The sequence below is a fragment of the Girardinichthys multiradiatus genome, chromosome 4 (genome assembly GCF_021462225.1).
Source record: "Girardinichthys multiradiatus isolate DD_20200921_A chromosome 4, DD_fGirMul_XY1, whole genome shotgun sequence".
Classification (NCBI taxonomy): domain Eukaryota; kingdom Metazoa; phylum Chordata; class Actinopteri; order Cyprinodontiformes; family Goodeidae; genus Girardinichthys; species Girardinichthys multiradiatus.
The window spans coordinates 48,809,409-48,835,450 of NC_061797.1; the positions used below are offsets into that span (position 1 = coordinate 48,809,409).

At 42.9% G+C, this 26,042-nt stretch overlaps 1 protein-coding gene across 1 annotated transcript; it reads right to left on the reverse strand.

The window, feature by feature from the left end:
- Nucleotides 1-1,917: 1,917 nt before the first annotated feature.
- On the reverse strand, nucleotides 1,918-17,791 carry LOC124866722 (forkhead box protein B1-like). The gene is made up of 3 exons (XM_047362636.1): nucleotides 17,743-17,791; nucleotides 12,837-13,239; nucleotides 1,918-4,152 (listed from the first exon to the last, which is right to left on the reverse strand). Exon 3 carries the CDS (start codon nucleotides 3,391-3,393, stop codon nucleotides 2,491-2,493), a length of 903 nt encoding a protein of 300 aa, XP_047218592.1. The 5' UTR covers nucleotides 3,394-4,152; nucleotides 12,837-13,239; nucleotides 17,743-17,791; the 3' UTR covers nucleotides 1,918-2,490.
- Nucleotides 17,792-26,042: the final 8,251 nt, after the last annotated feature.

Consider the following 26,042-nt stretch of genomic DNA (forward strand, 5'->3'; position numbering starts at 1 on the left):
TATTGAACTGATGGCTTCTGAGACTGTGTTCTGAGTTCCTGAATGTGGTCCTGATTAGGTTCAGAAGACTATGGTGTCTCAAGACATTCATCAGTACCTTTGTGGCTCTATCTGTAGAAGGTTCTGGTTTCAGTAAACTGACCTGCTCCAAAGATTTGGTCTCCTGAGCTGATCCATGGATTAACTCCAGCTCCAGATTGTGACTTTCTGGAAATCATTAAGATGCAAAAGAAACTGGATCTTTAGGTTCCTGACTGTTTCCTGTTGGGTTCGTGATGGAGTTCTGACTCTGTGAGTGGAGGTTAAGAACCTACAAGGTCCAGGAGCCTGAATATGTGACCACACTCAGGTTGGAAGAAGGTCTCAGCACAGCATGAGAAGGAGTGGTCACCTTCTGAGAACGTTCTGGTATTCCTCAGGTCCAGTTTGAAGCTGATCTAACAGCAGATGTGTCAGAGGAACTGACCTGGGATCAGATCGGATTCTCAGGACAAATGTCCTGCTTCATAGACCGATTGGATCAGAGTTCTGTGTCCAAACATCACAGGTTGCCATGGTAACAGCATCTCCATCAAATAAACGTTATTACAGGCATGGAACCATGGATCTACTTGGAGTTTGGAAACATTTTGATTCACATCCATAAAAATGGGATCTGAGTTCTGGTTCAAATCAGCAGCTCGAAAGGAGTTCTGCCGGGAGGTTCTAAACATGCGTTACTCAGAATGATCCAGAACAAACTAGATCCAGAACAAACTGGAGAGTGGATCTCAGAGAAATCTTACAGTGGAAAATAAATCTATCTGTGGATTTCTCCTAAACAGGGAAAATCTGATTCCTTATTATGACATTTCATTCTTACATTTTATATTTAAAATGTTTTAATGTAACAATTAAAACTTCATGCTTCTATGGTTTTAGATTAGATATAATTTCTCGTTTATTAAAATCTTTGCAGCATTTTTTCAAGTTTGGGCAACGTTTAAAAAATAACACCAGTGTGTGTGTGTGTGTGTGTGTGTGTGTGTGAGTGTGTGTGAGTGTGTTCTTCACCTGAAAGTAAACAAATTTATTCCAAAAAGCTTTTTTTTTTATTTATGGAAACAGAAATATTTTTTATGTCTGTCATGAAAACATAAATTTGAATATTTTTGTCACCAAACAATTATATAATTAAAAAATTGTTGTTGTTTTTTTACAGAAAATAATAAACAAAAGCATAAATTAATAAAGCGAACTGGTCATTTATCATCTGCCCAGATCTGAGGCAGCAGCTGCAGAAATTTCAGCTTCAAACTGATTTTAAACACTTTTCTGTCCCTTTTTTTCTGTGGAAAGAAGCGTTAAACCTGAACCAAGAATAATTAATTAAATTTACTGGTTTGTGTCAATTGGTTCTGAATTTGCGCAGGAACGTGATAAACATCAGGTTAAAATAATCCCAAATCAACCTGATTCACAGAAATATTCACAGAAATATTAAATATTAAACTTTTCTTCCTCGGTAAAAAATGAAAAACTCTGCAACTCAAGAAAGCATAAAATGAAATCTATTCTAATCTAAATTATTTGGAGAAATTCAGCTTAAATTTAGTTTAAATGAATTAATTCTGTTCGTTTTTCACAGACGCGACGGGGGCTGAGAACAAGCTGGAGCTTCACCTGTGGACAGGTGAGAGTTCCTGAAGGCGCCGCAGCAGAAACACTTATCACATTCCTTCTAACCTCTGAAACATTTTCTGCATTCTGTTTTCATCTCTAAACTAACTGAGATTAACATCGGTAAACAGAATCTTTCTGGGTAAAAATCAGCGAAATAAAAATAGATTCGTTGTTTTAGTTTTTATGGTTCATCATGAGCAACAAATAGAATAAAATAGGACTATTTTTACGAAGAAACGCAGCGGGAGACAGAAATAAATTAAACTTATTTTAAATATGTTCTTTAAATTTTACACAGATGACAAGTTTGAGGAAAGCAGAAATTGGAGAGAATAAAGCAAACAGAGCAGTTGCAGTTATTTCCTGTTTTTCTGGAGACACCTTTTAGTCTTCATGCGTTTTATGCATCAGAAACACTGTTCACACGGCGGCATGCAGACACACACACACACACACACACACACACACACACACACACACACACACACAGGACCAGCGAGGCCTCCAGCTCCTCAGTTCTTCTCTAAGCGGTCCATCACGGTGTTCTGGTTGGTAGAACTGTTCTCTGCTTCGACATGAAGATCCAGTTTTTCTCATCAGTCATTAGACACAAACTAAAGGAAAAAAGGTGAAATATTTGGTTTAATTGAACTTTTCTCTTCAGTTCTGACAAAGTGAGACAGAAAAATATCAAGTCCGGTTTCCTTCGTGTCTCTGCAGGATCCATCGAACCTTCAGCTCCGAACTGGGCTCTGCCGGAGGTCAAAGGTCTCAGTAACACAAAGAAACATCGTAGCTTTCCATGCACCGCGCTTCCTGCGGGGGTGATCAGTGCACTGCCACCGCGGACTGCAGCGCCTCTGCGGGGCCGGCAGGGCTGCTCTGACCGGTGGCTGTTTGCGGGGAGGTCGGGCTCAGGGACCGCGGGGAGTGGGCCAGAAAGGCCGGGATATGTGCGGGCAGGCCGGGTGCGGGTTTGATGGGCACCGGGATGGCGGGCAGAGTCTGGCCGCTGTGACAGAGGGTCTTCAACGGCATGCCGTAAGCTGAGTAGTCCCCGGGGGACATGGAGATGGGGGCGGCAGGGTCCATCACGCCCGACCCGTACATGTGTGGCCAGGCCGGGCTCAGCTGGTTGTGCAGCGGGTATCCGGCGGTTGGGAAGGCAGTCAGTCCGCCCGGAACCTTGTACTCTCTGGCGATGATGTTCTCGATGGCGAACGGGTGTTTGAAGCCTGACGGCTGCGTGACGGAGCTCAGGCTGTACCCGGCCGGGACCTGCGGGAGGTGCGCGGCGGCATGCAGCGCGCTCAGCCGCAGCTTGGCCTGCTGCTGCAGGTAGTGCGCGGCGTCCTGCGGCTTGCTGGGGCCCAGCGGGTCCGTCACCTGCACACCGCCTACCTTAAATCGCTTCCTGCGTCGCAGAAAGCTGCCGTTCTCGAACATGTCTCCGCAGTTCGGGTGCAGGGCCCAGAAGCTGCCCTTTCCGGGCTGATCCGGCCTGCGGGGGATCTTGATGAAGCAGTCGTTGAAGGAGAGGTTGTGGCGCAGGGAGTTCTGCCAGCGCTGCGTGTTCTCCCGGTAGTAGGGGAACCGGTCCATTATGAACTTGTAGATCTCACTGAGGGGCAGCATCTTCTCCGGGCAGCTCTGGATGGCCATGGCCGTCAGGGAGATGTAGGAGTACGGAGGCTTCTGGTCGCTGTAGGTGTTCCTCCCGGGCCGAGGCATTGTTCCGAGCCGAGCTGAACCGAAACAGAACGGAATAACTTCAGTCTCAGTATCTGTAAAGTTTCACAAACACCTGCAGCTTCTCACTGCGTGTTTACACACAGCAGCACACTGGGCTGCAGGTTGGTGCGCATGGTTCCGTTTGAGCTCGGAACTCAAAACTCCAAATTTAGTTTCAAGAAAAGTTAAAGCAATAGCAGAGGTCCTTCTTCTCTTTTTCTCTCCTCCTGCCCTCCACCTCAGCTCCTCCCTACGAGTCACCAACAGGTGCTGCGCGGGGTCCCGTCCTCTCTCCGCCCGCTGCTGCGCTGCGCTACGCGGCTGCCTCCTCCTCCATGTCCACCTCACTGCTCCGTGCTCAGCTCCGTACGCGGCTCCTCCTGCGGCTGAAGGCGCTGACAGGAGAGGAGCTTCATTAATGGGACGCTTTTCCACAGTCACATGACCTGAGGAGGAGGGGAGTCACAGTTTGGGTGCAACTGCGCACGCTCACATGGACGCGCTCTGATTGACTGGCGGAGCAGCTGCAGGAGCTCTGACCGAACCGAGGAGCCTGATGTCGGGGAGGAGGCGCGGTGCGCTCGCCAGAGCTGTCGTGGAACCTCTCACGCACGGTGTGAGCGTGGGAGCGGGTGTGTGCGTGTTTTTGAGTGGGCTGCCGAGGGCCCGCTCTAATTTGCTGTGACAAATAGGTCCGCTGAGAGCTGCTGTTGGAGCCGCTTTCATTTCTTTATTCTCCTACGAACCCAGGTGAGACAGCTGAGGAAGAGGAGGCAGAGCAAGGTTCAGGTCAACAAGCTAAGATAATAGACACAAATATAATCAGAAATGTATATGAGCAGAATCTTCGCGTGTTTTTCTAATTCACAAAATTTGTTTTCAGGCTTTTTTTAACCTTTCGAACAATTATAATTTTATTTTAACGGATCGTTTTTCCTCCTCTGATTTTATCAGCGCGGTTTGCTGGATTAATCTCCCGAAAAAATAATTGTTTATGAATTAAATCCTGGATTCAGAAGCAGAAAGAAAAAAAATGTCGTTTGTTTTCTTGCGTTTCAGTTTTTAAATGTTTAAAAATATATTTAATAAGATATGCGTTGGTATGGTTTATTATTATTATTATTTAGAGCACATTAAAGCCGGCCCATGAAGCCGATCCCGCCTTTAGAACCCCAATCTGTTCTGATTATTTATCTCTTCTCATCATTTATTAGTTGAATTTAACTGAATATTTTATAGAATTTATTTTTGATTAAATAAAATGTTCTTGGATCTTTGTCTCTTGGTTACATTTTTTCTTCATGTAGGGATGAAGCAGCAGATGGAGAATTAGAGAAGATGAAGAGCGGGTGATGTGTGTGTGTGTGTGTGTGTTGGGGGTCGGTTGTATCAAACCACTTTAACACGTCTGACCTTTGACCTGGGAGCTGCTGCGGTGACAGAGAAACGAGATAAAATTCACATTAATTTATTTTTATTATGGAATTTTTTTTATTTCCTTTTTGGTCAGACTGTTTCTCTGTATTATTTATTATGCATTTATTTGAATTTTATTTTGTTGATCCAACAAATCAAAAATAAAGTAAAATAATTGTCTGAATAAATTAACTTCTTTCTCAGGGATGCAGTCACTTTCCTGTCACTATAGTGCGGTTTTAATTGTACATTTATATTTCTCTCTCTCTCTCTCTCTGTATATATATATATATATATATATATATATATAATTAAACCATTAAAGATTTTCCTTTGTATTTGGGCCAAAACATAGTCAGGTTTTAGTTTTAAACATTTAAAGGGAAACACATTTTTGTTTTTCTCATTTATTGATCAGTTTTCTGTCTGTTGTGTCTGAAATGAAACAAAAAGAAATCAGTTCTCTTATGAAAATGAACTGATTAATCATCACCATCTAACATGATCAGCCATCTGATTTGACTGATCAAAGGTTTTCAGAGCAAACAGCAGACTATGTTTACACAAACAGAAAGCAAATATTTTCAGAGCCAATAAAAACAGACAGTCTGAGGCCCTCTGATTGGTTGCTGAACAACCAATCAGAGGGCCTCAGTTTCACACTGATCTCATCCAAATATTTTGGAGAACACCTTAAAACTCTTCAGTCATGTGACTCCGGCCCATCACGTCACCAGAAGGTCACGTGGATTAGAAAGACCAAAATAAAGAACCAGAACACAGCAGATATGCAGACAGGTCCAATTCAACCACTGTAAGATACAACACTTTGGATCAGAACCTCTGAAAAACAAACTGCTTACTGAATTGGTTGGTGTTATTTTTGACCAGGACATGTAATTTAAATCCCATAATTAAACAGGCTTCTAGGATTTCTTTCTTTCTCCTCCGGAACATTGCCAAAATTAGGAATATTCTATCCAGGAGTGACGCTAATATACTAGTCCATGCATTTGTTACTTCAAGGCTGGACTATTGTAATTCTTTACTATCAGGAATGATGCATATGTTCGCAGGCTTAGGCTGCTGGAGGACAAAATGACCGCTTCTCCACACTCTGCTATGTTCTCCTACTACGCTCTAATAATGGATCATCTGCAGTTTTTGCTGACTTACTTTATGGTCCCTCTCGGGTTTTTCTCACCATGGAAGCTACAGGGGTTGGACAATGAAACTGAAACACCTGGTTTTAGACCACAATCATTTATTAGTATGGTGTAGGGCCTCCTTTTGTGGCCAATACAGCGTCAATTCGTCTTGGGAATGACATATACAAGTCCTGCACAGTGGTTGGAGGGATTTTAAGCCATTCTTCTTGCAGGATAGTGGCCAGGTCACTACGTGATACTGGTGGAGGAAAACGTTTCCTGACTCGCTCCTCCAAAACACCCCAAAGTGGCTCAATAATATTTAGATCTGGTGACTGTGCAGGCCATGGGAGATGTTCAACTTCACTTTCATGTTCATCAAACCAATCTTTCACCAGTCTTGCTGTGTGTATTGGTGCATTGGATGGTCCTCAAGAATGGTCCATCTAGCACAAGTATTGGGCCAAGGGAATACCATGATATGGCAGCCCAAACCATCACTGATCCACCCCCATGCTTCACTCTGGGCATGCAACAGTCTGGGTGGTACGCTTCTTTGGGGCTTCTCCACACCGTTACTCTCCCGGATGTGGGGAAAACAGTAAAGGTGGACTCATCAGAGAACAATACATGTTTCACATTGTCCACAGCCCAAGATTTGCGCTCCTTGCACCATTGAAACCAACGTTTGGCATTGACATGAGTGACCAAAGGTTTGGTTATAGCAGCCCGGCCGTGTATATTGACCCTGTGGAGCTCCCGACGGACAGTTCTGGTGGAAACAGGAGAGTTGGGGTGCACATTTAATTCTGCCGTGATTTGGGCAGCCGTGGTTTTATGTTTTTTGAATACAATCCGGGTTAGCACCCGAACATCCCTTTCAGACAGCTTCCTCTTGCGTCCACAGTTAATCCTGTTGGATGTGGTTCGTCCTTCTTGGTGGTATGCTGACATTACCCTGGATACCGTGGCTCTTGATACATCACAAAGACTTGCTGTCTTGGTCACAGATGCGCCAGCAAGACGTGCACCAACAATTTGTCCTCTTTTGAACTCTGGTATGTCATCCATAATGTTGTGTGCATTTCAATATTTTGAGCAAAACTATGGTCTTACCCTGCTAATTGAACCTTCACACTCTGCTCTTACTGGTGCAATGTGCAATCAATGAAGACTGGCTACCAGGCTGGTCCAATTTAGCCATGAAACCTCCCACACTAAAATAACAGGTGTTTCAGTTTCATTGTCCGACCCCTGTACATCTAGCCTGGCGTTCTGTTCAGCTGTGATGCCTTCCTGGAGTGGAGCATTGGCTGGGCTACTTCTGCCAATAACCTCATGTTCTTCTTCCATAGATGATGCATTTTCTCCTGCCTTGCTGTAGCCTCTTTCACCAAACGTGAATCCGGTAAGAAAAGCTACCTCTGAGCTCCCTCTTGCACTCCATAAATTACAAGCAGAGATGGGGATTTCCGGCACAGCTGTGAGCTTTCAGGGATGAAGCCGGCAGCAGGATGACAAGAGGTGACATCAGCACACTACCAGTCAAAAGTTTTAGATACACTTTCTCACTTAATGGGGCTCTTTATTTTCATGACATTGTAGATTTTCACCAAAGGCAACACAGCTGTAAATAAACACACATGGAATTATGTATTTTACACACAAAACATTTTATATATATATTTTTTTTTAAGAATTCTTTTCAGCACTAGAGGCCTTTATTTTTGATAGTAGGCAGACAGGAAGGAGGGGCAAAGACAGGGGGAGACATTCAGCAAAGGTTGCAGGGTCCAGGACTCGAACCCGGGAAGGCTGCTTTGAGGACAATAGCCTTTATATGTGGTCGTGCGCTAACCACTACATCACCAGCACTGCGCCATAAAACATTTTATATTTTAGATTCTTCCAAATAGCCACCCTTTGCTTTGATGACTGCTTTGCTCTCTTGGCGTTCTCTCCATGAGCTTCATGAGGTGGTCGCCTGAAATGGTTTCCAAAGCGTCTTGAAAGAACTTCCCAGAGGCCAAAATTAATATTTCAGTCATCACAGCACAGGGTGGCTACTTAAAGGATTCTAAAATATAAAACTCGCGAATGGTGCCATATGAAAAAAACTGAATTAAACAGAATTTGTTCCAGTACAATCCGGTCAGAGGTTCCCATTCAGCTTCTCAGCATAGAGGCAGAACACAGCAGTGTTGGGACCCCAGCCATGGGTTACCACATTAAAGGCCAGTACGAACTTTTCTGGAACTTTCAAAATAAACCGCATTAACCTACTTCCAGCACAGCCAGGAACAGGGAATAACAGCGGACTTCCCGTGACGTCATTGTCCGAATAAAAACCCCGCTTTACAAAAAAACTGACCTCTTCCACGCAGGTCCCCAGAGGAACTAGATGGAGGGACACAGTGCGCTAATGTCTCTTTGCAGGCAAACATATATAGCTCTTCAAATTGAATCCAAGAGTGTCACACGATCATCGATCATATGCACTAAGTTAAGTAGGAATGAATGGCTGTTTGTGTATCCGGTAATTAAGGTACGAGCGTGGCTTGACTTTCTCTCTGAGGTTTACAGAAGCAAACTGTGTTATAGAGAGTTCCCAGCAGAGACCCTGTCTCTACGACGCCGGGTGGAGTAGTTTTCCTGGTCTGAAGGATGGACAACGGGACCGCATCACCGTGGTTACAGCAGTAACGTGCAGCTTGGCCGGCCGACAGAACGGGCCGCCCACCCAACAGCTACGGAGGTTAGCTGCAGCTAACCCTGTTGTTCACTGTGGATGCTTTCTTCAACTTCCGGACAACGTTTCCTCAGCACGGTTCACGTAAGAGGTTGTGTTGGGCAGAGAGAAGTAATTTAGAGTGAAATAATCTAAACATTTTTTGTTTTATGACGTATGGTTTTGTTTGTGTTGAAAACATAGCCATCTTGGTGCTAGCAGATTATCTGCTTAGCACATGTGCTCAGTTTGTGTTTGTGTTTTTTAAGTTAAGACAAACTTTATTTAAAGGGTGATTTTAAACACAGAAGGCCATAACGTATGCATTTTAACCCTTTTATTAATGGTATTTTAAAGGTATGTGTTTGATTCTGATGCTAAGCTATAAGCTTCTTTTGTTAGCTTTAACTGCTAACAGCTAAGAACACGTGTTAAACAACATTAAGAAATGGTCATCCAGAAGGTTGGTTTTATTCAGCAAATCATTCTTTAAAAATAATTTTACTAAAATAATATTTTATCTGATCTTACATTGTGAATGGTTGTCTAAATGTTTGCTGATTATTGTCTAAGTTGGTTCCAAGACTAACTTAACTTCACTTCCAGATTCTTCAAGATAATCCTTGGTTCTCAGACATAAACATTACATGGTAATGTTGCATCACTCCTTCGGTCATGACTTTCAGTCATCTTTAATCAACTTGTTTATATTGTACATAGCCCATTAATCTTCCTTATTCTTTAATTCTGCTTGGTAGTTTAGTTGGATTGTTTTAGCAAAGTAAAGAGTTTGTTGATTGAAATATGTTTGACTTTGAGTTGACTTATTTTTGTTAATAAATTCTTGTATTTTAAGAAATTGTGTGAATTCATTCCATATATGTGCAGAGTTTATGCTGTTCAATAATGTCAGAGCTCGTCTCACACCTTTCTATTTTGTCCTAATACCATCGCCTTACTGGGCTGGTATTCACAGGACAACCCTTAACAGACCCAAATATTATTTGATAAAATATTAAAATATTAATATTAAATATTAAATAATATTCTCAGATTCATAATCCCAACAGCAGGCAAACAAAGATGGGTCCAATTCATCTGCTGTTAGAAACAACATAGTTCACACCAACAGTCACATTACAGTACAGTCAGCATGATGCAGAATGGAACTAAAAATACTCAGCCACTCTCAGTAACCAGACACTGAACTCACCACTATCAGGAAAATGTCCCACAGTAATCACAGACACTGAACTCACCATGAGCACTGCACTGTCCTCACAACAAACACCAGACTGCCCCAAACTTACCACAGTCACTGAACACACCACCAGCAGGAAACTCTCCCACAGTAACCACACACTGTGAACTCACCACAAAAAGTGCATTGTCCCACAGCTACCACAGTCACTGAACTCAACACTGGCAGCAAAATGTGCCACGGGCTTTTAATGTGAAGGTCCTTTTAGTTTTGTTCTTGACAAAAGGTTGACAGTAAATATTTTACAGGAAAGTTTTAGACCGTATGAAAACAAGAGGACAGTCTAACTCTAAATCTTAGTCTCGGTTTTAGCTTTTCCTGATCTCCTCACTATTCTGTCAGCATCCTTCTGACTGCAGCCGTTTAACACTGAGGTCTGATTGCTCCACCTGTTGGACCTGCTGCCATTCAGATGGGATTCTGGAACTTCATCAAACATCTCCTGACTGGGCTTTATGAAATACCAGATGCACCTCAGAGGGAAATATGGGAACATTCCTGATGTTCTCTTGATGCTGCTCTTCTGCAGCTCAGTTCCAACTCTGAACAATGATGATGCTTTCTCTGTGTGAGACATGGAGCTCATTACCTCAGAAATTAATTCAATGAAGGAATCAGGTTAGGGTGGGTTTAGGGTAAGTCTCTGAGGAAGAAGAGAATCACACACTGAGAATAAGACTGAAACATTGGTGAACTCCAAACAGAAACAATCTTTGCCTGACATTGTGGAGGCTGAGGAGACTCCTTGTCTCCCACACCCTGAAGTCAGGAGGAACACCACTGCGTCTCTGAAACGCTGGCACAATCAAAGTTCTCCGCTCAGACACCCAAACACCTACAGAACAGGGATCCTTTGGACTGGGTCAGTCCTAGAATGACACTGGTTAACAGTCCAGCTTCCACACTGGTCCAAGAACAGGCGTCTGTTGCTCTTAATGGCAGCCTGTGGATAAGATGTTGAACCTGGAGTGGAACACAAGATGTTGTAAAGAGTTTAGTGTCTGAGTACGGATGGCAGGAGCTGATGTCATGGGTTCAGTGATGCGTAGATCATGAATCCAGGAAGTCTGCTGCCATCTGGACTGTTTAGAGGTTCTTGAAGAGAAACTCACAACTTTCCAGAGTGCTGGGATAACACAGAGACACAGGGATGAGCAACAAAGAGCAGGTAAGATCATGCAATAGGTAGGGAGGAACCCAGATGGAGACTGAGGAACACTGGTCAGGTGTAGCTGTGCCAGAGTTGGCCCCGCCCATCAAGTGGGCTGAAAAAGAAAAAAGGAGAGAAAGCACACAGAAGCCCAGAACTGCTGCATCTAACACCAGCCTTCCTTGGTGTGGTCTGCTGTGCAACCAGAACCTTCATTAGATTTATTGTCATTGGTTCCAGGATCGGGTTCTTGGGTCACCTGTGGTCCAGACATGCAGATCAGTTCCTAAACACAACCACACACACTACATGGCCCCCATCAGGGCTTCCGGGTCTGATGCGTCTACAAGACATCCTGTTTGTCTGCTGACCTTCACTGTCTGTCGCTGACGTCACATGCTTTGGTAACTGCCTGATTACGCCTCACTTCCGCCCTCTGGTGGTCGATCCAGACATGCCAGCTTCTTGTGAATAAAATCATTGGAACTGCTGGTCTGAATGGGGACCAATTTTATTAAATCAATCCCTTCTCCTGGACACGGAGATGTTTCTGGGCCAGAGTGGAAGACCTATAGAGAGTTTATGTTCAATCCCAACCCTAAACCACACAAAAGTCTCAACAACCAGAGACAACGAGAAAACAACCTGGGGATTATTGCACAACAGGTGAGCCAAAACTGTAAACCTAAAACTGGCCCAACAACAGAACAAAGTCTGCAACATAAAACTAGATGTCAAGATTTCAAAACACCAAACAGATCAAATCTTTCGAGGAGCACTGCTCAAAGATCAGAGTGCTACAGGAGGACATCACTCATCACAGACGTAGATTCAGGTGGTTTCACCATCACACAGATATAGTTCACAGTGACTGTCCATAAATTTTGATGCACTGAGTCCAAATTCCTTCAAGGCGGTGCGTGAAAGGTTCTGTTTGCTCTGAAGTTCCATCTAAATGAAAACTTCCACCATGAAAACCCTCTGTGTTTTCAGAGCCTCTTGATACTTAGAAGAGCTCCAACATCCTTAGGATGTCTGGGTGAACTGAACAACATCTCCATCAGCAGCTCAGAGGGAAAAACTAATTGATCAGAACCACTGATCAGCATGTTAAGAGTGTGAAAGCCTGAGGAGAAACCTCCATGCTGAATGCTGCTGCAGACCTCCTGACAACACCTCCAGGGAGAACAGATTTGAAATATCTTCAGAATTACTGGGAAAACTGTTGGGAAGTTTGATCCCAGTCAGACAGATGGACCTGACAGCAGATCCGAACCTGATGTTTATTCCCGCTCGCTTAGCTGATCTCAGGACTGTTTGGTGCATCTGAATATCTAATTAATAATTAGTCAGTAATTCCTCCTGAGGAGTTATTATCCCTCAAACTGGTTGGAGAGTTTAATTATTAGCAGCCTTTTTGTTTCTTTCCTCCCCTCATTACTGTCAGGATTGATGTAACACAAGCTTCATTAAAAATTAAAGTGGGATTCTTTAATTACGAGGCCGCCCTCACTGAAGCCTGAATTAGCCAAGTCAGTGATGTGCAAATGAGAGCATTATTTAAGAAACATGCTGGAAGTAGTTATGCTAATTCAGCGGGTTCACAGTGGCAGACCTCTCCTCTCTCGCCTGCAGATTCATTAAATGCACGATGCAGATTTAATGTAGCAGCCTTAGTAATGTCTGTTAATTTATTCAGATTTATTGGGGAAGACTTGTAAAAAGTAGACGTTTAATTACCTCATCTGCTCAGCTAGCGGCTGCTGATCGCTGAGCTTTTTAAAGACACTTGGCAGACTCAACGAGATGTCTCGGAGACGACATTTCACAGTTTCTGGCCTTCAGAGGATGGGAATCGCTCGCACCGCTTCTCCCCTGAGGAGGAGCCATGAAAGGGTTCTTCCAAGAAGGAGACTAAGCCCAATAGGAACATACTGGACCAAGGATCTTCTGGCATGTTTCATGTTGAAGTGAAGTTGAAGCGATGAGTCAACTGGAACATCTAACAGCATCAGTCTGACCCAAGATATGGCAAGACACATTGCAACTTTTATTTTCATGTCCTCCAACCAGTTTCATTTAAACCGCCCATCAATAACAGTAAGAAGGTCCTCCTCTTCATCAAGAAGGTGTCAGAGAATACCTAAAAGCAGAGAGTAAAACAGAAGAATCAAAGGAACTGAACCTGGTTCTACAGCCACTGGTTCCAGAAACATATGTTCCAGACCCATTTCAAAGCTCTCTCTTCTAAACCTTTCCCTTCCAGAACTAGATGTCCTAAAACTAAGAGTTCCAGAACCACCTGTTCCAGACCTGTCTGTGTCATGATCCATGAAAGTTTGTGTTTTGGTTCTTATTTGTGTTTGGATCATTGTTCGGTTCTTATTGCTACGTAGGTCTTACCTTATACAGGTCCTTCTCAAAATATTAGCATATTGTGATAAAGTTCATTATTTTCCATAATGTCATGATGAAAATTTAACATTCATATATTTTACATTCATTGCACACTAACTGAAATATTTCAGGTCTTTTATTGTCTTAATACGGATGATTTTAGCATACAGCTCATGAAAACCCAAAATTCCTATCTCACAAAATTAGCATATTTCATCCGACCAATAAAAGAAAAGTGTTTTTAATACAAAAAACGTCAACCTTCAAATAATCATGTACAGTTATGCACTCAATACTTGGTCGGGAATCCTTTTGCAGAAATGACTGCTTCAATGCGGCGTGGCATGGAGGCAATCAGCCTGTGGCACTGCTGAGGTCTTATGGAGGCCCAGGATGCTTCGATAGCGGCCTTTAGCTCATCCAGAGTGTTGGGTCTTGAGTCTCTCAACGTTCTCTTCACAATATCCCACAGATTCTCTATGGGGTTCAGGTCAGGAGAGTTGGCAGGCCAATTGAGCACAGTGATACCATGGTCAGTAAACCATTTACCAGTGGTTTTGGCACTGTGAGCAGGTGCCAGGTCGTGCTGAAAAATGAAATCTTCATCTCCATAAAGCTTTTCAGCAGATGGAAGCATGAAGTGCTCCAAAATCTCCTGATAGCTAGCTGCATTGACCCTGCCCTTGATAAAACACAGTGGACCAACACCAGCAGCTGACACGGCACCCCAGACCATCACTGACTGTGGGTACTTGACACTGGACTTCTGGCATTTTGGCATTTCCTTCTCCCCAGTCTTCCTCCAGACTCTGGCATCTTGATTTCTGAATGACATGCAGAATTTGCTTTCATCCGAAAAAAGTACTTTGGACCACTGAGCAACAGTCCATTCCTGCTTCTCTGTAGCCCAGGTCTGGGGAATGCAGCACCTGTAGCCCATTTCCTGCACACGCCTGTGCACGGTGGCTCTGGATGTTTCTACTTCAGACTCAGTCCACTGCTTCCGCAGGTCCCCCAAGGTCTGGAATCGGCCCTTCTCCACAATCTTCCTCAGGGTCCGGTCACCTCTTCTCGTTGTGCAGCGTTTTCTGCCACACTTTTTCCTTCCCACAGACTTCCCACTGAGGTGCCTTGATACAGCACTCTGGGAACAGCCTATTCGTTCAGAAATGTCTTTCTGTGTCTTACCCTCTTGCTTGAGGGTGTCAATAGTGGCCTTCTGGACAGCAGTCAGGTCGGCAGTCTTACCCATGATTGGGGTTTTGAGTGATGAACCAGGCTGGGAGTTTTAAAGGCCTCAGGAATCTTTTGCAGGTGTTTAGAGTTAACTTGTTGATTCAGATGATTAGGTTCATAGCTCGTTTAGAGACCCTTTTAATGATATGCTAATTTTGTGAGATAGGAATTTTGGGTTTTCATGAGCTGTATGCCAAAATCATCCGTATTAAGACAATAAAAGACCTGAAATATTTCAGTTAGTGTGTAATGAATCTAAAATATATGAATGTTAAATTTTCATCATGACATTATGGAAAATAATTAACTTTATCACAATATGCTAATATTTTGAGAAGGACCTGTAGCTCCTTTAGTCGTTTTATCTAGAAAGAAAGAACAGATAAACTCTGAGCCAGTTTTCAAGGTTAGAGTCTGAAAGAGAGAACATAGAGTTAGTTACAGTAGAAGCTCAGTCAGTGGCCAAGTCTAGGAGAGAGAAAGGGTTAAACACTAAAAGACAGGGCCATGTGGATCATTGGTAGAGGGTGCGCTTTAAGTTGTTACTAGCAGAAGCTTGGACGATGCCCCTCTGCAGAAAGGTGTCACCGGTAGACACAGAGTCAGGCCAGGTGTAGCTTCTAGGTAGAGAAAAGAGAGAACATAAAGTTAAAAGCTGAAATAACAAATAATCCAAAATTGGAAAGTAGTGTGAGAATGTAGCGAAGAGGGTGAAAGTGGTCATTATGTCCTCCAGCAGCCTAAGCCTATAGCAGCATAACTACACAGATAGTTCAGGATAACCTAAGCCACTCTAACTATAAGCTTTATCAAAAAGGAAAGTTTTAAGCCTAGCCTTAAAAGTAGACAGGATGTCTGCCTCACGGACTAAAACTGGGAGCTGGTTCCACAGGAGAGGAGCCTGATAACTAAAGGATCTGCCTCCCATTCTACTTCTAGAGACTCTAGGAACCACCAGTAAACCTGCAGTCTGAGAACAAAGTGCTCTGTTAGGAACATATGGACCAATCAGATCTCTGATGTATGATGGAGCTAGATCATTAAGGGCTTTATATGTGAGGAGGAGAATTTTAAATTCTATTCTGGATTTAACAGGGAGCCAATTAAGGGAAGCTAAAATAGGAGAAATATGATCTCTCTTTTTAATTTTCATCAGAACTCTTGCTGCAGCATTTTGAATCAGCTGAAGGCTTTTAACTGCATTTTGTGGACATCCTGATAGTAACGAATTACAATAGTCCAGCCTTGAAGTAACAAATGCATGGACTAGTTTTTCAGCGTCACTCCTTGACAGGATATTTCTAATTTTAGCAATGTTCTGGAGATGAAAGAAGGAAATCCTAGAAACCTGTTTAATATGGGATTTAAATGATATTTCCTGGTCAAAAATAACACCAAGGTTTTTTACTTTATTATCAGAGGTCAATTTAATGCCATCCAGGTTAAGTGATTGACTAAGCAGTTTCTTTTTTAAAGACTCCGGTCCAAAGACGACAACTTCTGTCTTGTCTGAATTTAGAAGCAAAATATTTAACGTCATCCAAGTTTTTATATCTTCAAAACATGCTTGTAGTCTATCTAACTGGTTGGGCTCATCAGGATTTATGGATAAGTAAAGCTGAGTATCATCAGCGTAACAGTGAAAATTTATCACATGCTGCCTAATAATTTTACCTACTGGAAGCATATATATAGTAAAGAGAATTGGCCCAAGTACTGAACCCTGTGGTACTCCACAATTAACCCTGGAGTTTAAAGATGATTTATCATTTACAGGAACAAACTGGAATCTGTCAGACAGATAAGATTTAAACCAGCCTAGCGCTGTTCCCCTGATCCCTACAGCATATTCCAGCCTTTTTAAGAGAATATTGTGGTTGACTGGATCAAATGCAGAACTGAGATCTAACAGAACCAGAACAGACACAAGTCCATTATCTGAGGCCATAAGAATATTAGTGACTTTCAGCAGAGCTGTTTCAGTGCTATGATGAGCTCTGAAACCTGACTGAAGCTCTTCAAACAGGTCATTGCTGTATAAATGTTCACACATTTGATTAGCAACTATTTTCTCAAGAATTTTAGATAAGAATGGAAGATTGGATATAGGTCTGAAATTTATTAAATCATCTCGATCAAGCGAAGGTTTCTTAAGTAAAGGTTTAATTACAGCTAACTTAAAAGCTTGTGGTTCTGATCCATTTACTAAAGATAGATTATTCATATCTAAAATGGGGCTGGTAATCAGAGGGAACACTTCCTTAAATAATTTGGTTGGGATTGGGTCTAACATACAAGTTGAAGGTTTAGATGAAGCTAATATTTCTGATAACTCAGGAAGCTCCACAGGATCAGAACAGTCCAAACACAAATCAGGTTCTGCAGTTATTTCCAATGTTGTCTCACTTGCTGAGGATGAAGTAATCATCTTCGGGAGTATATCAAAGATTTTATTTTTAATAGAATCAATTTTATTTAAGAAGAATCCCATAAAGTCATGACTGCTAAGAGCTAAGGGAATGGATGGCTCAACAGAGCTATGACTCTGTGTAAGTTTAGCAACTGTACTAAAGAGAAACCTAGGATTATTCTTCTTCTCTTCTATTAATGATGAGAAATAAGCTGTTCTAGCTTGGTGAAATGTCTTTTTATACAACAGTAAGCTATTTTTCCAGATTAAATAGGAATCTTCTAGATGTGTAGAGCGCCATTTTCTCTCCTAATTTTCTAACATTGTGCTTTAAAGTACGCAGCTCTGAATTAAACCAGGGAGCTAGCCTCCTATGAATGATTACCTTCTTTTTCAAGGGGGCTACATTGTCTAATGCATCACGCAATGATGGAGTAAAACTATCAACAAGAGAATCAATTTGTGAAGGGTCAGAAACTGTCATGATGGGGTTTTGGGTGACAAGAGCTTGGCAGCAGAATCTTAGTAATTATTTTGTTTATTTTCAAAAAAACATAACAAAAACACTGCAGGAACAATCCAGAGACAAGATCAAAAACTTACATAAGCACAGCAGGTTCTCATGGCAAAAACGTAGCATGGTTTTCCAAAACGAAGCATAAACAAAGCATAGTCATGGTAGGGAACGGGGTTGTGACAAAGAGGAACCAGCACACACAATGACACAAAACCAACTAATATACTGAGGGATAACAAAGGGCAGGTAATCAAAGAAACAGGGAACAGGTGTGACAAGAAGGCAGGGAGGCAGAAGGAATAGGTGAAACAAATACAAAGACTGAGCATGGGTGAAAAGACTAATAAACAGAAAACACAGAGCAAGCAAAACTATAAGCAAGATAATTAATCAAATGAAGCATAAGAAAACTAGAATAACCATGAAGTAAAGTAAACAGAGAAACTAGAGGGAAACATAGGAACAGCAACAACAACCTAAGAACAAACAAAGAGCCCATAAAGAAAACCTGATTTACAAAAGTTAACTACCCAAACATAAACAATAACTAAAGCTAAGGAAGACCTGGAAAGAGAACAAATACCTAACAATAAATAAACACAGAGATACTAAATGAAAATCCAAGGAAGACAAAGAACTATAATAATAATAATAATAATAATAATAATGATAATAATACCACACAAAGTAATATGAAAGCAACCACGAAAGGAACTGAGAACGAGAGGAAGAAAACAACACACATTAGGAGGCGGTAGAAGGAGGAAAAGAACTAATAAACATGATACAAAAACCAAAATAGAAACATCTAAACAAAAGTTAAAACACATAGCCACAAAACAAAGTCCAAAATGTCACATCCTGACAGAAGTCAAATTATTGCCCTCCACTGTGTTTCCAGAATTGTTATTTTCAGAACCCTCCTTTCCAGACACATTCGGTCAAGAACTAATAATTCCAGAAACATCTGTTCCAGATTTTTGGTTGTCAAACAATTTATTAAAATATTAGTTGAATAACTCATGAGCCATTTGTTCCAGAACCATCTGATCTAGAATATTTTCTACAAATATCTGCTTTGAAAGTTGGCTGGAGTCGTAGTAACCCAGTCTGCAGAGGAAACATCCGGTCCCAAACTGAACGACCCAGAAGCACCTGAACGTGAACCTGGTGGTGTTTTAAGCAGATTTTCAGGAGGAAACTCACTGGACCTGTCTGAGAAATAAGAAACAACATGTTCTGATCAGCAGCTGGAAAAACGATCATTTTACAACAGAAAATCCCAGACAACTGAACCAAATACTTACCAATCCATAGACCACACCAGAATCAATCCAGACCAAATGATCCCAACATCAAGGCAGCTCAACCGTCACAGAACCACTGGAAGTTTTTATGTTCTTCCTTCAGGAAAACCTGTGGAAACTTTCAGTTTTTGTGCTGCTGTTCCCAGTTCCACACTGGGGCAGCTAGGACCAACCCAATGGCAGAGAATCAGACAGGAAGCAAATCCGTTAACAGCTGTTTATCCACAGTTCACAGCATCCCATTTACCTCTGCTGTTCTCCAGAACTTTGGCTCTGAAAAACAAAAGCTTAGCGGCTCAGTCTCCTCATACATCAACACTTGGTGCGCCAGCAGCGAGGACCGGTTCTGCTGTGGCATCCAGAGGAAACAGATTGAGAAGGAGTGAATTAAACCCACAGATCACCTGCAGAAAATCCCTGTGGCTGGCACGCTTTCAGGGAGTCACGCTGTTGTCTGCAAAAAAGTGAAACAAAGGCCTTCGTTAAGGTCAAGATTTACTGTGCGGGGATTGGTTCTGGTGTAAACGCTCACTGACTCTGGCTGGGCTGATTGCTTTGCTCTCTAGACGATGTCAATTTTATTCTGAGGAGGAGGCGGCATTAAGGTGGCGGCGTGTCAAGGGTCCTTGTTGGAGGCAGGCGAGTCCTGAAGCCCCGCTCCATTATCTGACGAGCCCAGAGGAGAGCGGCCTGCAGCTCACACAGTAATAGGACATTAATGTTTCAGCTTCATGAGGTGCTGCTGCTGAATCCCCCGCCGTCTCTCTGCACTCGTCTTGTTTTGGCCCTGTTGTTGCATCAAGACTCTTTGGGCCGTAGAGCATCAGTCAAACTGCCACAGAGCATTCAGGGAGCGGCGGCCGACACGGAAGTCATTACACACGATGAATCTGCTGTATTTACTCGGCTGTTATGCAATAATAAAGACAGAATGTGGTGCAGGACAAAAGGAAATGGTGGTCTTTACACAGAGCACAGAGACGCTGTGAGGGAGCTTCAAACATTTATCTGATTTAAACACTTCAGACTCTGCAGCTCCATCGCTGCCTTCTGGAGAAATCACTCCTGATTCAGATGCTTTACCTCTAAAATACGACAGCAGAAACAATATTTTTGTAATTCTTCAGGGACGTAGACTACAGGAACAGGCCAGCTCACATTTTAATGTAAGCATGAAATGAATAGATTTTAGGAGGATTTAAAAAGTTCTTTGTTGATTATTTTTATGTGTAGGGAATGAATGCCTTTGAATGCATGTGTGTCTAGATCTGTTTATATTTAAATAAACAGTAATAAAACGTCATGCCTGTACAGCCAGAGGTTTGGTTTCACAGCAGAGCTTGACATGAGTTTAATCACACAGATGTCAGAATTATTCACTGTTTCCAGATCCCAGCAGAGATCATCAGGAAGAGGTAACCTGTTGCTGATTGTAAAAATCAGATCCTGAAACAGGAACTTATGGAGAAACAAGTAATGGAGCAGAAACAACCACTGATACTCATACAGGAACTGAAATGGTAACGAGAACTGAAACCTTTCCTGAACTAAGATCTGGAATCAAAGAAAACTGCAGAACTTCAGTAAATGTTCAAATAAATGAATGAGAGGCCAGAAAGCAGAAACAGCATTGAACCAGAAGTACTTTCTACAGAAACAAAAACCGAGTGAGAACAAGATGTTAATGGGAGCAATATATGCAAGTAAGGCACACAATGGGGAGTAGTAGGAGAATCCAGCAAAGTGAGTAAAAGTCACCTCTGCAAAATCACCACCCTGATGTGTTGGAAGGTGAGCCAGAGAGTTGTCTCTTTGAAGCTTCTGGTCACAGGAGAGAAGATTCTGACTGTTGTCTTTACTTATACACCCAACAGCAGCCCGGGTTGTCCAGTCTTCTTGGAGAATCTGGATGGTTACCTGGTAGAGGTGTCATCTAGGAATTGTGTTGTGTTCCTGGGAGGGGTGTGACAATGAGGAACAGCTTCCTTGATCTGCATCTGTTTTGTTTTTGGACTTCTCTAGTGAGCATGTGAAGTCCACAGCAAACACCTTGTTTGACGGTTTGACCCACCTTGGGTCAAAGGTTGATGACTGATTCTGTAAACGTATCATCAGATTTGTAGCATCATGTCTTGGACAGAAGGGCAGAGCTGTCAACTGATCACCAGACCCGGGAAATCCAAACATGTGGTGAGGAAACATCTGGCAGAGTACCCTGTAATGGAGATCTTTCACTCTCACCTTCAGGAGAGATTCTGTCATGTACTGAGGGAGGTTGGAGACATGGAAACTGAATGGGTCATGTGCCAAAGATTAGGCTTCTGAAGATCATTGGTACCTCTTGAAGCAACAACCAGACGACTTGTTGGTGGACACCAGCAGTGATGGAAGCTGTCAAGCTGAAGAAGGAAGCGCTCAGGGCTTGGTTGGTTGACGGCAGCTTCTTGTTAGGACTTGTGTAGTGTAGTGAAGGACCCCGGAATGCAGACAAGCAGGCAGCATGACGGTAAGTGAAATAATATTTAATAACAAAAAAACTCACTCACAGGAGGAGGCAGGAACCAAAACAATAAACACACGGGCAAGACAGGCTTGGCATGAACAACAGGACATGAGCATGACCCAGAAAGCAAGACTTGAGCATGATTTGAAAATGTTTCCGCGATGAATAACTGAACAGGTGTATATATATGGAGTGTGAACCAGGTGGAGCAAGGAGACAGATTAGCTTGGACCAGGTGAACCGAATAAAGATAATTGACAGACAGAACAAAATGTGGCTGGAGCAAAAACAGACTCTTGAATACAAACTAACAGAAACTAGAAAAACATGAAACTAAAGCATAACCAGGAAAATAATAAACACAAGCATGATTCAAAAACTGTGAGAAACATATAAGAAAAAAGCAGAAACCAAACAACCCCAAATCACAACACTTCTGGTTTGGTGCAGAAGCAAAAGCTGAGGGAAGAAATCAGAGGACTAGGGCTGGCCTCAAGGAGGCATCTGTCTCAGAAACAGAAACTCTGTCTCCACTTGGATCTCGACTGAAACTCTTTCCTGCTGGAGAAGCTCAAATATATTTTTTCTTGTCTGTGAAAATATTTACTGCACAACTCTGTGAATGAAACATGCTGCTGAATAAACACGGATTCAATTATCAGAAGATTAGTGTTTGATTTTATTCTGAAATTAACTTTGATGTAAAAGCGGCTCGGCGCATGGCTCCACTGAGTGCTAATTAAATCAAAATCCTCCTCAAACACATCGTCAAGCTGCTCTATGAGCTTTGGGAATGAAAACATGTGTTTTTCCAGGACTTAACCAGCGGATGTGCAGGAGGGAAACGTTCTGATCCTGTAATCCGTGCATCAGAGGAGACAGTCTGGAGATGATTGTCTCATTAAAACTTCAGTCTGATAGCTACTCACGCGTTCTGCGGGTTGGAAATCAGTCAACTCAGAGGGCTGCCACAGCACTGACTGACCAGAACCAGTACCAGAACAGGTCTTCAGTGCTGGCCATTATAAAAAGCAGTCTATCTTCAGGAGTGGTCCTAGCAGCTTTTAAAGACACGGTAGACCAGCCTCTGCTAAAAAACCTGGTGTAAAACCCGCAGTTCTTAGTAATTTTAAACCGATTTCAAGACTTCCTTCTATATCAGATATTCTGGAGAAGATTGTGTAAACCCAGCGATGATATTTCTTTCAGTGAAGAATATTCTTGAAAGCTTTCAGTTTGGTTTTAAATCATTGCATAGCACAGAGTCCGCACTTTATATGGATCCATTCTTCTACCGTTTGTCGTTTCATTTTTATGCAGACGACTCCTAAATCTCTGTGCCACTTCAGGGTTGAGCAAACACTGTTGCACCCCTTCTTGATTGCTTTAATGATCAGAAGGGTGGGGTGGATCTGTTTTAAGTGTTAACGAATAAAGACTAAGGTGATGGCATTTGGCGGAGCATCAGGGGGCCTTTGTTTGGACCTCGGTTATCATGGCCAGGTAAAAAAGCTGACAGCCACAAATCTTGGTTTTAAAGTGGATGGTCGGCTTTGACAGCCAGACCAAGGCTGTCATCAAGTCCAGCTTCTTTTGGTTTCGTCAACTGGCCAAGGTTAAGCCCATGCTCATGAAAAAGCATTTGGAGACAGCAATCCATGCCTTTGTGGCCACACGGCTGGATTACTTTATTTTAGTGTCAGCGGGTCTTCAATCACACGCATGCATATGGGGCAACATGCTGCTGCGTATCTTTTGACTAACAAAGACAGGTTTGAACACATTTCATCGATTTTGAGTTTACCTTATTTTAGGATCTGATTTTAGGAACTGGCAGCCAGTTAGGTGAACCGGGACCGGGCCTTCACTGTAGCCTGTCCAAAACTCTGAAATGATCTGCAGCTGTACACAAGACATCCTCCCTTGGATTAGACTGGACCAGACTCTGCAGTTTGTCTTAGTGTATTTGTACTCACCCTGTCAAAGTCTGGGATAGAAACATGCAGCAGCTCCACCAGTTCCACACCAGAGCCTCTGTTATCCACCTGAAACGTGTGAACACGTCTTTCCTCTCAGGGATCTGCGGCACTTTGCAGCAGTTTGATGCATTTTTGCAGCTGTAAAGTAAAATAAGTGCAAGTTGATGCAGAATAAAGATGAATGCAGGCCAGAGACAACCGGCAGCTGATGAAAACTCTCCAGGAGGCCACTTCATCTTAACATGGCCGCCCTGTGTCTTATGATATCTTATCATTAGTTTCCCTGACAGTGATGGAGCAGCCGCCAGCGCTCACCCTCAGCGCTGCGAGCCGTGTATAAAAGTAACCTTCTTTCCATAATAATGGCCATTCGTCACTTCTTTAACTGTCAGAAGACGAGGGACGCAAACAAAGTGGGATTTAACAAGGTAGGTGGGGGGGTCAGAGCATTCAAATGGTCTTGAAGTTTTATCTGCTGACATTACTGCTCTGATGTGTTCAGGGAGCATGGGACCATAGAGCAGCGCAGGAACCAAATCTAACCTGTGCTTATTAAGGAGAGGCGGTGTTATTCTGCTGTGACAAGTCCCTGAGGACAAATTACAGCGGAGCATTAAGGTTTATATCCTGGCAGACACAACTGAGGGAGGAACAGCTGGATTTGTATCCTGGGGATGAGAGCAGGGAGAAACAGAACATGGGATCTGGATCTATCTGATTTAAAAACTCAGGCAGTGTTTGTGGATGCTCTGGCTGATCTCTGATCAGTCCTTATGAACAGGAGTTCCACAAAGCGTTTCAATCAGGACTTATGAACACCAGGTGGTGAGATTAAAATACCAGACAGTGTTCATAAATGGAGACACAAACAGAGTTTAAAGGTTCAGCTGTAAGCAGCGACTGTGAACGCAGCTCCCTGCACCGACCTACAGTCACCAAATGATGGTGATATTAAAACAAACAACAGGGCGAGCTCCTGGCTTTACAAGATGATCAAACATTTCATTCATTTTGAAGCTTAGAGGTCTGGTCTGGAATAAGGCCAATTATAGTCAAACTAACGCTGGAGTTAGAAACTATATTTTGATTGGTTATTGGTCTAGATGAGCCTGCCCAGCTCATGACAAAGTAGCTTTGTTCCTGTGAAGCAACTAAATATCCCAACCAGGTTCTAAATCCACAAAATGAATGTGTGTGTGTGTGTGTGTGTGTGTGTGTGTGTGTGTGTGTGTGTGTGTGTGTGTGTGTGAGTGTGTGTGTGTGTGTGAGTATGTGTGTGTGTGTGTGTGAGTGTGTGTGTGTGTGTGAGTGTGTGTGTGTGTGTGAGTATGTGTGTGTGTGTGTGTGAGTGTGTGTGTGTGTGTGAGTGTGTGTGTGTGTGTGTGTGTGTGTGTGAGTGTGTCAGCGTGTAAACCGATCAACCAGATCTCCCAGGATCACAGTGGAAATAAGCTCCTGGTTGTGGTGTCTTCATCCTTGGTGATGACACTTGACTGTGGTCGTGAAATGCTGATGTCCAGATCAGTCATGTGACTGTTTCTTCTTCAGCGGTTGGACCGGACCCACCAGAGCAGCAACCATTGCTCACAGATCTGTTGGTAAAGTCTCAGTCTGTTGCTGCTGAGAGTCTGATTCTCAGACAAAGGAGCACAAACAGAACCCCTGTTGCTCCGAAGTGGTTCTGTTTGTACGTTTGTGCTTGGAAACAGCCTGAGGAACACATAAGTTCTGATTCTGAGATCTTTAATTACAACAGCCTGAAGAGGTTTGATTGACCCTTAAACTCCCAAAGCTCAAATAGTTTATAGGCTGCTGATGTTTCAGTGAAGAAAACATCTGAGCTGCATTTTTAAAGCCTGATTACAGCAGCAGAACTTCCAGCTCTCAGTCTGGTAACCTGTGATGGAGAAGCTGAAGGAGTCTGAGCTGATTAATCGATGCAGCACTAGGAGCAGCGTTTGCTCTGCTCTCTCATTAGTCTTTAGGACAATTTCCCTCCAAACTGGGGTTGAACGCAGGCCTCGCTGCTTTGCTGTGATTGATGAGTCTGATTATCTTCATAAAGTGCTGCGAGAAGAGGTCGGTCATCTCGAGTATAAAGAAGTAACTCCCATCGACCACCGCCACCCTGCCAAACCAGAGCAGCAAAAAGCAAAGAGAAGATGAGCTGCATCAAACCCTGAGAGCAGGAGTCTTCACCAGTTGTGCAAACAGAGGGAAGAAGGATTTCCTGTTGAGTTCTGACACATCTAAAGCTTTTATGCTCTCAGTTCACAGAAAAAGCTTCTCTGAAAAGCTTCTAAAAGAGCCAATTCACAAAGAAATTTATGAAAATTACAAACTAAGTCAGCAGCAGTTTATGAAAGTGTCACAGAACAGAATAACTGAGGTTTCCCATCAGAGGCAAAGTTCCTGAATGCATCACTCAGCTGGGTGAAGCTCCATGTTTGACTGCAGATTACTGACAGCTAATTAGTTCTAATGCTGCTAATGAGAGCGTCCATGTTTACTCAGAGACATCAGAGCCCAGTCAGATTAAAGGAGTAATCCGCTGAAATCACTCCCAACGCAGAGTGTTTGTCTTCCGACACACACAC